General features: G+C 40.5%; 1 protein-coding gene across 3 annotated transcripts; it reads right to left on the bottom strand.

Annotated features, from left to right (window-relative positions):
• Window positions 1-2054: 2054 nt before the first annotated feature.
• On the bottom strand, window positions 2055-12829 carry LOC106540356 (sulfotransferase 1A1). 3 transcript variants are annotated; one of them, XM_087713772.1, is made up of 8 exons: window positions 12740-12829; window positions 11331-11483; window positions 8511-8636; window positions 7855-7952; window positions 5706-5832; window positions 5156-5250; window positions 3464-3644; window positions 2055-2233 (listed from the first exon to the last, which is right to left on the bottom strand). In XM_087713772.1, exons 2-8 carry the CDS (start codon window positions 11476-11478, stop codon window positions 2121-2123), a joined length of 888 nt encoding a protein of 295 aa, XP_087569898.1. In that variant the 5' UTR covers window positions 11479-11483; window positions 12740-12829; the 3' UTR covers window positions 2055-2120. The 3 variants fall into 3 exon arrangements, with proteins under 3 accessions (XP_087569898.1, XP_087569899.1, XP_087569900.1); XM_087713773.1 differs by lacking the exon at window positions 12740-12829 and adding an exon at window positions 11887-12300; XM_087713774.1 differs by lacking the exons at window positions 8511-8636; window positions 12740-12829 and having other exon boundaries at window positions 11331-11819.
• Window positions 12830-13526: the final 697 nt, after the last annotated feature.

Genomic DNA, 13526 nt, shown 5'->3' with positions numbered 1-13526 from the left:
GTTTTGCTCACTTCAGCCCCAAGCCTGGGAGGGAAAATCCCTCACTACATCAACCAAAACGGAGTAGAACTGAAAAGGAGGAAAAGAAAAGCAGCAGGAAAAATCTAGCGGTATCTTGTTGGAAGCCACCACAGACAATTTTCCTGTCTTCACGCTTCACCTTCGCCTAAAGGTTGAGAAGCCATATCAAGATGCCTTTTGCCACTTAAGTCATATACCCGTATTTTGGAGTATAAGACGAACCTTTTTCCCTCAAAAAAGAGGCTGAAAAGCTGGGTGCGTCTTATATACTGAATACAGCATTATTTGCCTCCCGAAACCCCTCCCCCTTCACAAAAATGGCCATGCATAGCTTTTAGAAGGCTTTCAGAGTGCTCCTGGGGGCTAAAGAGGGCAGAAATGAGCAAAAAACATGGGCCATTTTTTGCTTAATTTTGCCCCCCACTGCCCCCAGGAGAACTAAAGACTATCCATTCCCTTATATTTGACAAAAACGGGCCTGTTTTTGCGAAAAATGGTCCTGTTTTTGCAAAAAATGGGCCATTTTTTCTCATTTTTGCCCCTTCCCCAGACCCCCAGGAGCACTTTGCAAGCCTCCTAAAGGCTATTCATGTCCCCTTTTTTTGTGAAAAAAGGGGGCCCATGTTTGAGAAAAAGAGGCCGTTTTTTGATGGTTTGCAGAGTATTTTAAGGGTTTTAAAACTTTATTTTAAAATTTGCCTCTTCAAAACCTTGTCTTATACTGTGAAAAATACAGTACATTTCAAGATAATGGATAAAGAATATTTCTAATTAAAACAATTCACAAGTGATGTTTTTTTTTTAAATAAAAACATTTTGAAACCCACTGGGAGAATTTATTTTTTGGCCAAAACCCAGAGCACCAGTATAGGTAGTCCTTGTGTAATGGTCCTGTTTGGGACTGGAAAATCTGTCCTTAAGCAATGAGATCATAAGTTAAAAAGCTACCTGACTGCACCATGTGGGGAGGACAGTTCTAGCAGTCTTTGCATGTAGGAAGCCAGCAAGGAAAGTTGACAATTGCAGCCATTTGACTGTTGGGAAGATGATGCGATGGCCATAAATATGAGGTCCAATTCCAACTACCACCATGTTCAGCACCATCATAACTTCAAGCGGTCACTAACTAGGAGTTGTTAAATAAGGACTACCTACATAGATTTGAGAGTAAGGTTTGTTTAAAAAGAGCTGCTCCTCCTCCTCTTTCCTGCAATTACAGTGTCTGCCTTTGTTTTCTGCTCAACAAAGTGTTGATTCATTGGTTCCAAAAGAAATTGATTGACTGGCTTGTCCATTCCTGACATTGTAGGCCGAGAGAGAAAGGGACTTTCTGGCATAAGGAACCTGCCCTATACCTTGAGTTGTTCATATTTATTTCTTTATTGCTGCAATGTCTAATTACAAGGATCTCACCAGACTGACCGCAGGGTCTTGAGAACAGTCAGATAAGGCTTACTTCTAGGGGAGAGAGGGCCTGGTGCATTTTCTGTTGTGCAAGGACTCTAAGCTCGGTCCCCACTTCATACCTCCCCCAATTCTAGCTGGAGATTCCACCACAGTGACTGACCCAAAGTCACCCAGATGGTTTCCATGCCGAAAGTGTCACCCATCATAATGGTCAATTAAGACTTTCACTTGACTTGTTTATTAAGGGAGAAAATCTCTATTAGGGTTATCAGCCCCGGGTGGCACACACCACATTTTTTGCTCAATGATCATTTCATTTCATTCACACTTTACCCAAGAGGCCACAAGCGCAGCCAAACTTTCTCCAAGTGTGCTCTTTTATGCTACATTCTAGAGCACAGGTGTCAAACTCATGGCGTCATGTTGCCATCACGTGACATTGTGATGTTTTTCCCTTTCACAGAGCTGGAGTGGGTGTAGACTGCGCATGACGCATCCATCCCATGGGCCATCATTTGACACCCCTGGTCAAGAGACTACCTTGACAGCTCATATATTGTTAGACATACCAACTAGAAGGCATAATGCAATTTACTGACATACATTCAGGGCACATATACAAAATGTTTAGGGTTTGATTTTTTTAATTGTGAGTGGGGGAATGCAAACTCAAGGAGGAGGGGAAACAACAATCATATCTCTGTTCGAAACTGTAGCCTAGTTCCTTTCATTTGCATCTTGTAATTCTCATCGAAATGTTCATTTTGTGCCACTGTGAATTGGTTCTTCCAGTCACCAGCAACTCCTAAATTGAGGGGAAAATAATACTCAACATAACTAAGGAGTCCTTAGTACTTTCTGAACTTGCCTGTTTGCGTGCAGGTATTTCATTAACCAACTAGGTAACATTTTAAATGTAGTTATGTTGCAATATATGTAGCTCACTGTTCACTTATGGAACCTTTTGATAGTTTTTGGGGTTGGGTTGTTTACTTTCAGATATTTTATTACCCAACTAAGTAACATATATTATCTTCTGTTTCAACATCACTATATTTAAAACTGGATAAAATAAAGTTGGATCCAAAACATGCAGTATGTTCCCTGGAGATAAACATGATCAGAAAACGGGCAGAAGGGAAATAAAAGACCGATGTACAACATACTGTGTATTTAGGAGAATGTAGAAGCTGGCACAAGGCAGGCATAATTGCAATTTCTCGTGCCATATCCCCCCCCCCCCCCAATCTTGGTTACGGTTGTCAGATCTCAAGATCTGTTTCCAACTTGGAGATTCCTATATAAGCAGTGAAATCCCCAGGAAAAGGGTAAAAAGTATGAGAACCGAATCCAGCCACAACCTTCGCTGTGAATAGCGCATGTTAATCTTCCCCAAGCCATTGTCCTGCATTGTCAATTGTTGTGATTCTTTCTGGAAAGTTTGACCCTTCCACGTACGCAAACTGCTCAGGTTGGCGAAGATAGTTGTGCATGTAACACCCACAAAGAGCCTGCAACAACATTTGCCTGCAACAACAACAAATTTCCATGCTACAATTATTGTTGACCTCTATGGCGCAAGGTGGCGCAGTGGTTAAATGCAGCACTGCAGGCTACTGCTAGATCAGCAGGTCAGCGGTTCAAATCTCACCGGCTCAGGGTTGACTCAGCCTTCCATCCTTCCGAGGTGGGTAAAATGAGGACCCAGATTGTTGGGGGCAATATGCTGACTCTCTGTAAACCGCTTAGAGAGGCCTGAAAGGCCTATGAAGCGGTATATAAGTCTACTGCTATTGCTATTGCTATTGCTATCCCAGCCTTCTTTCCAGTGGTGATATTAGGAATAAGTAGCTTGACCTAAAATTCCATAATCCCTGACCAGCACAAGGATTAGCCCTGATAGCTGGAATTGCAAATCTAACACATGGAACTTGTCAGGCTGGAGTAGGCAGCACTACTATTTCATCCTTTTATGAGCATTAAAGATGCAAACTTCTCTTCATGCAGCCCCAATTTGGTTGATTCATAGATTTACCTTTCCTCATGAAAGGAGAGATGGTGTGATCCATAAAAGAAATGGGAACATTTGTATAATTAGCCATTGGGTTCTGACTCATCTCTTTGAAGGAGGTGTGATATGCAATCTTCTTAATTAGGTTTTCATCAGCTGGTCGTTCTAGGAATTCCATTATCTTTCGAATCTCTTGTTCTAGATCCTACAAGCAGTGCAACAATCAAATAGTGAAACCAGGAATTTTGCACTAGGTGGAGAACAGTGAGATACAGGTAGTCCTTGACTTTCGATCACAATTGAGTCCAAAATACCTTTTGCTAAGCAAGATGTAACTAAATACATTTTGCCCCATTTTACAAACTTTCTTGCTATGATTGTTAAGTGAACGAGTGCAGTTGTTAAGTTAATAACGGTTGTTAAATGAATCTGGCTTAACTTTCTGACTTTGCTTGTCAGAAGGCTGCAAAAGGTGATGGCATGACCGTGGACCCTGGCACATGGCAACCGTCATAAATACATGCCAGTTCCCAAGCATTCAAATTTTGATGATGTGACCATGGGGATGCTAAAGCAGTCATAATTTTAAAAAAATGGTCATGTCATTTTTTCAACATTGTAACTTTGAATGGTCACTAAATGAACTGTTATAATCCGAGGACCACCCATATAAAGAGATATTAAATGAATTAAAATATGCTTTGCATTTTCATTTTCTGCATCAGATAAGGAGAGCATATTTTTTCTCTGACCATCAAAGCACGATTGAGAGCGTTTTAACAAACTGCATCACTGTTTGGTTTGGTGGCTGCAGTGTCTCAGATAGAAAGTCCAAACAGAGAGTGGTAAGGACTGCTGAGAAGATTATAGGAAGCTTGCTTCCCATTATTCAAGATACTGCTTATAAGCGGTATGCGCTTAGAGCTCAAAGCATTGTTAACAGACCCCACACAAACACTGTTTCTATTGCTCCCTTTTGGCAGGAGGTTTCGAAGTATCTACAGCAGGACTACTAGATTCTGTAAAAGCTTTGTCCTCATGCCATTCGTCTTGTAAAGTCGCAAGATTCATGGTTTTTTTTTTTTGTCATATACATCTGAACTGGACTGTGATGTTTCTCTGTGTCATATATGTGTGTCTATGTGGGTATATGCATAATTGTTATCTTTTGAGGGCTGACTGCAATGAAATACCATTTTAATAAAAGCTGATTAGTATACATTTAGAGTGACAATAACTTTTTTATTCTACCCTATCTCCTTTGCACTTAGAAAGGATTTTCTCAAAACTCCATATTATCTTTCAGCCAGAAGGGAGTAATCATAGAAGATACGTTTTCCCTTTCTCATTGTCCAGAAGGCATCATTTGCAATTTAGCCACAAATTTGCCTTGGAGATGTAATCAACTTAAGCCTCTCACAATCTTCCGCCTACAAGACTACTTTTCCAAACTACCTGAGCATAATTAGAATTCTTCTCCACATAATTAGAGAAGCATTTAGCTTGAGGACAGCTGCCATGGCTGCTATGACATGTTTTATAGCATTTTGTGATCAGTCCCTACATGTATCTTTGATACTGAAAGTTGAAAATATATGCAAGACTTAGACAGAACAGGAAGAGGTCTACACCTTGTATCTAATTCCCAATGTGGGGAGAAGAAGTGGACTGTGAAGGAGCAGAGAATAACTGTTAATAGAAGAGCAGGAGTCTTGCCTCTTTCATATCTTCATAAAAGAGGTACAGAATCCTGTGTTTTTCCTTAATGTCCCACCAACCTTTGACGTGATCATACCAGGATCCAAAAGACACTGAGGAGAAAAATAGAATGCTTGTGAATGATGGGAATTGTAGTACAACAGAATGGAGAAAACTACAGTTTGCTTACTACTTACTTTGGTTTGGTCATCAGGAGCATGAAGCAGGACTAGAAACTCTGGTAGAAAAGTTCACTGTCAAACTTTATACAAAGAATCATAGATTTACATAAACTGATCTGCCCACTAAAAAGGAATGGGTAAGGAGGAGAAAGCCCAGATCTGACCTTCACATTCACAGAGCTTCAAGCTGTGAAACCAGTCATTAGCAGTAGACTTCAAGCAGCTTCCCCCACAAGGGTGTCCTAATAAGCGTTAACCCATCCCTATAATTTAGCCGTACTAGCTACTGCTAAAAGCATGACTATCATACTATCTCTTGAACTTATCATACCAAGGAAGGCAAATATCCAAGCTGAACGCCTTGGAAGGGTTTACCATCCACTTACCATTTCCATCCATAAATTTCTCCAGAAATTCTTCCCATGTTCCAGGCTCCGGGTGCACTTTTGCCATTTGGTAGAAGTAATAAAATGAGACAGCCACATCTTTGGCATTTCTGGCTACATAGATGATCTGTTGTGTGGCAAACGAGAATGCTAATTAAGCTGATCTGTATAATAGCAATAGCTCTTAGACTTATATACTGCTTTACCGCCCTCTCTAAGTAATTTACATTTTGGAGATAATGTGTGAAAGGAAAAGCAGAAGGCCTTTCTCCAATTCAGGTAATCCTCAACCTATGACTGTGATTGGCATGGGAATCTTAGTTATGGTGCAAATTGGTTGTTAAGTGAGACACCTGTGTGACTGCTTGGCTCAACAGTCACAATCCTGCCACTTTCACTTGAGGCCATTAAGCAGGGCACAGTTTTTAAAGGAAAGTGCAGTTGTTCCTCTGGAGGGGAGGAGAATTTTAAGGTCCACCATAGACTAGAGCAGTGTTTTTCAACCTTGGCAAGTTTAAGATATATGGACTTCAACTTCCAGCATTCTCCAGCCAGCTATGCTATGCTATGCTGATTATGCAGTCAGCTGTGCTGACTGGGGAATGCTGGTAGTTGAAATCCATACATCTTAAAGTTGCTAAGGTAGGGAAACACTGGGATACAGGACACCAACATGCAGAAGCCTGGTGTGAGATCTCAATGGGTTACAGAGCACACCAGTGCAAGGAAACCTGCTGCAGCCTGGGAGGTCAGGGCCCAGGCCCTACCCCGCCAGACCCAGCAGGCATCATCTGTTAAAGGACCCACCAGTGCAGGCAAATTGCTCCACTTCTCTTTGTGGGTTTTCTGTAACAGACATTCCTAACCCTAAGAATGTCTGGCAGCAGACTCGGATGATGAGAAGGTTGGTGAGGAACCTGGGCTAGTTCTGGAGTCTGGGGAAGGCTGTAATGGATGCTCTGTGTTGGATGCAAAGATTTCCCAGCCACCAGAGAGGCAGCTGCCTTTGGAGGCTGAGATGAGTGAGAAGGAAGAACAGCTGGGGCCTGTTTCATACTGTATGTACAGAGCAGTTAGGAGAGGTGAACAACAGAGGACAAGGAGTCGACTCGGGAAACAAAGCACACGTGGATGCTGAATGGCCCTTCCCTGGCTGGGGAATAAGTAGAAGGAAAGAGGATTAGTTGTCATAGGAGACAACAGTTCGTATTTCTGGAGATTTTGCTCATTGTGTTTCGTGCATCAAGGACTGCTTGCCAGAACTTAATTTGCAGCCTTTCGACTGGGAGTTCAGGGCCTTGCAATTATCACAAGGAACTGAAAAGATCTGTTGTTGCCGTTAACTCATTGCAGGACTTTTGCCTGGACTTTTCGGTGGGTGAATGCAATTAATTCACAAGAGGTAAATAAAGAGGGGTTTTTTTGTGTGACAAGGAGTCTGTTTCTTGCACCCAGCCTCTACAAGAGACAGCCTTCCCACCAAGGCCGTCTTGCATCATATGGAAGCATGTGCTATTCTTGCAATATTTGGGGGAAGGCTTCCGAATGGATTGCCAAAATGGTACCTGCTCTTACAGTGCTTTGGAAGCCTCCTTTTGAAAAGAGTAACTCACTAGGAAGACTTCCGCTTTGGAAGGCTTCCAAACCATTGTGAAAATGGCACATACTTCCAAAACGGCACAAGGCGACATGGTTAGGAAGGCTGTGCCCAGTGGGCATGCCTGTCAACAACTGCAGAAACACTACAAAAGTAAGTGAGGCAATTTGAATATGTTGTGGGCACTGTAACAGGTAAGGATTCCCAAGCCTGGTGTGGGCAAGGAGCAGACTAAGGCTTCTAGGACCGTCTCAGCTTTGCATGCACTGGTGGAATAGGATGGGGCTGAGATGGACAGAGAGATAAGCAAGTTGGGGCATTTGCAGCATTTCTACAGTTGAAAGGTAAATAGACTACAAGGCCCAAATTTCCATCACATGATCACAGGGTTGCAGCAACAGTGGTAACTTCAGGCGAAGAAATCTCTTTGTTCAGCACCTTGGTAATTTTGAACAGTCATTAAATGTATGGCTGTAAAGACTACTTGTATGTCCTTGCATTCATTTTATTGCTTCTTCGTGTATTAACAGTCACATCTTTTTTCTCTCTCACCTTGCAATTCTTTTCCAGGAAAGATTTGGGGAGCAGGTGGACAGGAAGGTGTGTCTTAATTCGACATGGACGGGGTGCTTCCCTGAGCAGTTCAGGGCCTGGAAAGGGAAAAAGAATAATTGAACTGACATCTCCATCCTGTCCCTATCATTAGCCTATCCAAATCAGCTCTTCTGTGGGTATAAGGGAAGAGCAAATGCTGCCAGTCTGTATTATATATAGAAAGAAGGATGACCCAATGTATCACAAGTTTTCTAGTCATCAACTAGCAGTAGGAAAAGCTACCAAAGATGTCTGCAGCAAATTGCCCAGACTATATGGTTTGCATCTTCCCTCATCTCCACAACTGTGATTTTGATCAGGGCTAGGATCACACAAGAAGTTCCTATTAAACTGATTTATTACTCATGCATCTATGTACAGGAATCTACTCAACTAACAGCACTGTATTGGCACTAGATAAAGATCAACAAAATTCAAGAAGGGTTGGACTTAGTCCCCTTGGGGGGTACGTAGAGCCTCCAGGCTGATTACTCTTTTGACTCCACCCTCAGGTTCTGACACTCCTACATCCACACCATAAAGGCTAGACTTCCACTTCCTCCCTGACCAAATTACTGTCTAGACTCTAGAGGGAACAATTCCTATGATTTTACCTGCAGGGAGACCAGGGAAAGCAAATTCCAAGAAAGGGACTCGCACGTAGATGGGTTCAAGTGCACATTTTTCAAGAATGCCTTCTTTATAGATCATGTCTATAATTTCACTGACCCAGGTAGTTCCTGAAAAGGCATAAGAAATTTGGATGTGCTGAACCAAGATGATATTTCAAGAAGAAATGTACTGTCTAAAATAAAACAGGATTTTTCATGTAGTCCACTCGTAACACCTCATTCTTAAACTGTAGGAAGTTGTCAGAAAACTAAATTGGAATGAAATTTTCTACTCCAGGTGCCAATCAGGAGTGATGAGATATCCCTTCCACATAAAATGACCAATAAACCCCCCTGATCTACATGTCTGTGGTAGAGTTTGGTGATTATCAAAATTGCTTCCAGTGTTATGAGTGGTGAAGCAAAACAGAATGTTTGCTTCCACAGGCAAATATTGTTTTTTTCTACAATATCTACAGCGAAGACAAAGGAGTTGAAGTAAAGGCAATAGAGGACAGAGTTGCCAATGGGATTTCCTAAAAAATAACCTGACTTTTACTTAATAAAGCCAATCTCTACCTAAAAATTTCAGATAATGAGCAAAAAACCCACTACATAGTTTTAAACTATATTATTTCATCTGAGATATTGTTCCAATATCTCAGGGGTTGCCACAAAGAAGAGGGAGCCAAACTATTCTCCAAGGCACCTGAGAGTAGAACAAGAAGCAATGGGTGGAAACTAATCAAGGAGAGAAACAACTTAGAACTGAGGAGAAATTTCCTGACAGTTAGAACAATTAACCAGTGGAACAGCTTGCCTCCAGAAGTTGTGAATGCCCCAACACTGGAAGTCTTTAAGAAGATGTTGGATAGTCATTTGCCTGAAATGGTATAGGGTTTCTTGCTTAGGCAGAAGACCTCCAAGGTCCCTTCCAACTCTGCTATTGTATTGTATTGTATCTGTTTAATCGGAATTTCAGAGTTTAAATGGACCCAGATTCTACACAAAAATCTCAATTAACAAATCCCACAATAAATGAGGTTTAAACTAAATTATTTTTGCCTATATAATGCATACAATATAAAATAATGTGCAGAAAAGCTTAGATTTTAAAATAAAAAACCTAGAAACCTAACCAGGGATAGGAAAAAAACCTAAATCTGGATTTAAAAACCCCGTACTGCCAACCATGATAGAGCAGGATAAAAATCAGTAACAGGGATAGCAAACTTCATGCTGATTCAGTTAGAATAGAATAATATAGAATAGAATAGAATAGAATTCTTTATTGGCCAAGTATTTTTGGACACACAATAAATTTTTCTTTGGTGCATATGCTCTCAGTGTACATAAAAGAAAAAAAATACATTAATCAAGAATCATAAGATATAACACTTAGTGATACCTGTAGGTTACAAAATAAGCAATCAAATCATACTAGTAAACAAAACAATATAAATGTAAAGATTCAAGCAACATGGTTATAGTCATAGGTGGGAAGAGATAGATACTAGGAAGGATGAGAAGAATGATAGTAATACACTTAGTAAATAATTTGACAGTGTTATGGGAATTATTGTAGTTGTTTAGCAGAGTGATGGCATTTGGGGGGAAAAAATGTCCTTGTGTCAATTTGTTCTGGTGTGGAGTGCCCCATAGCATCGTTTTGAGGGTAGAAGGTTTTGAGGGTGTCCAGGATGTGAGGGGTCTGTAAATACTTTCACAACCCTCTTTTTGACTCCTGCAGTATAGAGGTCCTCAATGGAAGGCAGGTTGGTAACAATTGTTTTTTCTGCAGTTCTAATTATCTGTTTAAGTTGTGTGCAGTCCTTAATGCTTTCAAACAAACAACCTCAGACACCACCAAGGACTCCGGAGTTCAGTTCTGAGCTACATATATTTATTGATTCACTTTTCTTACAGTCAAAGATAGCAGACAGCCCTTCAGTTCAACAGAGGAAATGAGCTGATTATCATCTTTAAAACCAGTGCATCCCATTCCCCAGATTTGGGAAACAAAAAAAAAAAATAGCTTGTAGTCAGATACATAATAGATCATAAAAAGACACTAATTTTATTCATACACTCTATTTATATTAAATTGCAGGCCAGCTACACTGAATATAGTTAATTCTAACTAACAGTAACCAAGACCAAGGTAATTTATAGTGTAAGAATTTAAAGAAAAACATTTACAAGAAAACTGGACTCTCTAACCTATGCATATTTGCAGATGAGGTTTTCAGTGTGAAATTCTGCTGTTCTACTTCTGAACTTTCAGAATTACAAATAAAAGAATTAGAAGGGACCTTGAAGGTCTTCTAGTATGAGAGAATGCGGTTCTTTTGTTAGTCTCTCATTTTATCTCAACATCCTTCTGTCATTTTTATTTCCTAAATAAAACCAGGAAAGACAGAAAGTTGGAACAACACCCATTTATTATACAACAATGTAGATACGGATCTTTCCAAGGAACACTGATATATTTCTTGTAAAATCTAATGCTTAGCAAACTGTTACTAATATACATATTCTTGCAAAAAAGAATATTAGCAGAAAAATATTTGTGTATATGGATGATAGTAGACTAAGGGCAATAAAACCTTGAATGCAAATTAGATGTAATATAAGTAGCTATGTCTCTTTTCAGGCATATATAGTCAGTCTCTGAAAGAAAAGTTTACTTTTCAGCTGCCTGGAATTTATTGTTGTCCGTGTTGATAGAACAAAGGGAAAGTAGAGATTTAGAAATTATCCACACATGAATACCCAGAATTTCTATTGTCTGTTTAAGAAAATGCAGCCAGAGGCATCACTCACCAGACTTGGGGTATGTAGAGATCAGTAAATCATCAGGATGTGCTTGGAATCTTTCCACTTCATCGTAGACTTCTGCAAAATACTTTATCATGGGGATCCCCTTAACAGAGACCAATGGATGGCGCACCTCTTCTTGTTCTGGCTTCATTTTGGCTGTGAAAGGATTAAAGGGGAGGACAGCATTTGGAGGAAACACAACTCTTTCATCCAGAGTCAAGAGATTTGCCACACAACCCAGCAGCTATCTGGATTCGGAGCCTAGTGAGTGGCAGCTGATAGTAGCTCCCTCAAACATTTGATAAAATCTCATATATAAAGATAGTCATGTCACCCTGGACACAGAATTGAATTATCCCCTGAAGGAGGTGGATAGTCAGGAAGACCTAGGAAGGAACATAGACATAGACAGAGCAGAAATATACAGCACTTCTCTAATCCTGTTGTCCAAATTTGTTACATTTCCAAATGTTCTACTCTACTAGTCTGGCTTTTATTTACCCTTGATGGAATCAGGACAGATATGGGGAAAAAATGCTCAAAAGATAATCAACTTTACTTCTTAAGCACTTGTTCCTCCTTCAAAGAAAACAGCATTAATCACTCAATTCCTGTGGGTACTTCAGATATTTGGGAAGTCTTAAGACAACCCCTTCTACAAGTCCTAATACAAAACCTCTGCTTTATATGACTTAAATCCCTCTTTCCTTTTTCGGAATGCAGCAAAGCCAGTTGTATCCCAGCTGTCCAGAAATATTTATCTTGGCTTGAATGTACCTGGCAGGCCTGCTGGCTGTTTTTGACTTCGGGCATTAGAATAAGTGGAAGAGCTGTGGACTTTGGCTTGAAGTGGGAGGAACCTTAAGTATTTAAGAGGAATGGAATTCAGCTCTTCTGAACAAACATTTTTTAAACTTATCATTGTCTTTGCATTTCAACAAAAGAACTCTTCTTCCCAAATCTCATCCCTATAAACAAGTTGTGAAGCTTCGCCATTCAGTCCCAATCAGCAAAAGACCATTAAACATTACCAGTGACATGCGGTCAGCTTTAGCCCTGGTGAGGCACTTCTTAGACTTGTGGACTTCAACTCCCAGAATTCCACAGCCAGGCATGCTCAATTCTGATTTAAAGCGACAGCATTTTTTCCCCTTGCAAAATAAGGTTTCCCATTCTTTTTCTTCTCCCTCCCCCTCCTTCCTCCCTCTCTCCCTCCCTCCCCCCTCTCAAACAGACACAAGCACACAGAGAACTTCGATCCCTCTCTCATTCACTCACTCTTAAAGACAAACACAGAAGTTGGATTGGATATATTTTCCAAAGGCTTGAAAGCCGGTCCTTCGCCATACCCACCCTTCCCCTGCTGCCTTCTGATCAAACTTTTTGAATTCCTCCCCCCTCCCCACACGCACCTTTTCCAGCTGTTTCAGAGACGATTTCAACTCTGCTTCTCTCTGCCCTGCCCTGCCCTCCCTTCTTGAAAAGCCAGAACTCTGAGTCAGACTGAGCTAGTTGCTCCCAGAGAACTCTAAAAAGCCTCTAAAAATGCCCTCTACAGGAGGCGAGAGAATACGTGCCTCATTTGCATAAGGAATTCTTTGCTTGTTAACCCTTGCTTAACTCTTAAAAGGCGAAAAATTCCTTATGCAAAAGAGGCCCCTAGTTCTCTGGCCTCCTCCTAGTTAATACTGAGAGCAGACACCAAGCCACTGTGACTTGAAATCTGGTAGCAACTACCCTGGCTTTAATTATTTTAAGAAAATTATTTAAAATCCTTTCCTTTCCCTGAGGACACTGGCGAGGCCCCGCCTCCCTTGCCTCTAGTGACTGCACGTCCCTGAACATTACCAGCATTGTATATATTTTAAGCTTAATCAAATATACCTTTCTTTATTTTTTAATATAGTAACTTTACACATTCGCTAAAAATAATACAAAAAATGTTCTTTCTTTATCATATTTCTTCTTTATAAATATATCTTCAAAGCCTGGTTATTCATCCTAGTCTCTGTGTGTGTGTGTGTGTGTGTGTGTGTGTGTGTGTGTATGTATGTATGTATTCAGGGATATTAGAAACAACGACATACAGTATATCTTAATCATATATAAATCCATTTTGTGTTTCTTCTGTTTACTTTTGGGAATCTTTAATCCCTTGAAAGGGTGTCCCATAAATTGATTTCTTATCATTTTCTCTCT

The sequence above is a fragment of the Thamnophis sirtalis genome, unplaced genomic scaffold, assembly GCF_051295495.1.
Source record: "Thamnophis sirtalis isolate CommonGarterSnake01/CBP01778 unplaced genomic scaffold, rThaSir2_p1.2 scaffold_4, whole genome shotgun sequence".
Taxonomy (NCBI): domain Eukaryota; kingdom Metazoa; phylum Chordata; class Lepidosauria; order Squamata; family Natricidae; genus Thamnophis; species Thamnophis sirtalis.
This window is presented reverse-complemented; position numbering and strand designations above follow the sequence as displayed.

Bases quoted from the DNA above. Each gene is read 5' to 3' on its own strand.
- LOC106540356 (XM_087713772.1), bottom strand. From the start codon at position 11,478: ATGAAGCCAGAACAAGAAGAGGTGCGCCATCCATTGGTCTCTGTTAAG. The intron at 5,833-7,854 runs GTGAGAGAGAAA...GCCACACAACAG, and splicing joins TCCTGGAAAAGAATTGCAAG to ATCATCTATGTAGCCAGAAA. The intron at 3,645-5,155 runs GCAAGACTCCTG...CACTGCTTGTAG, and splicing joins TTTATGAAGATATGAAAGAG to GATCTAGAACAAGAGATTCG.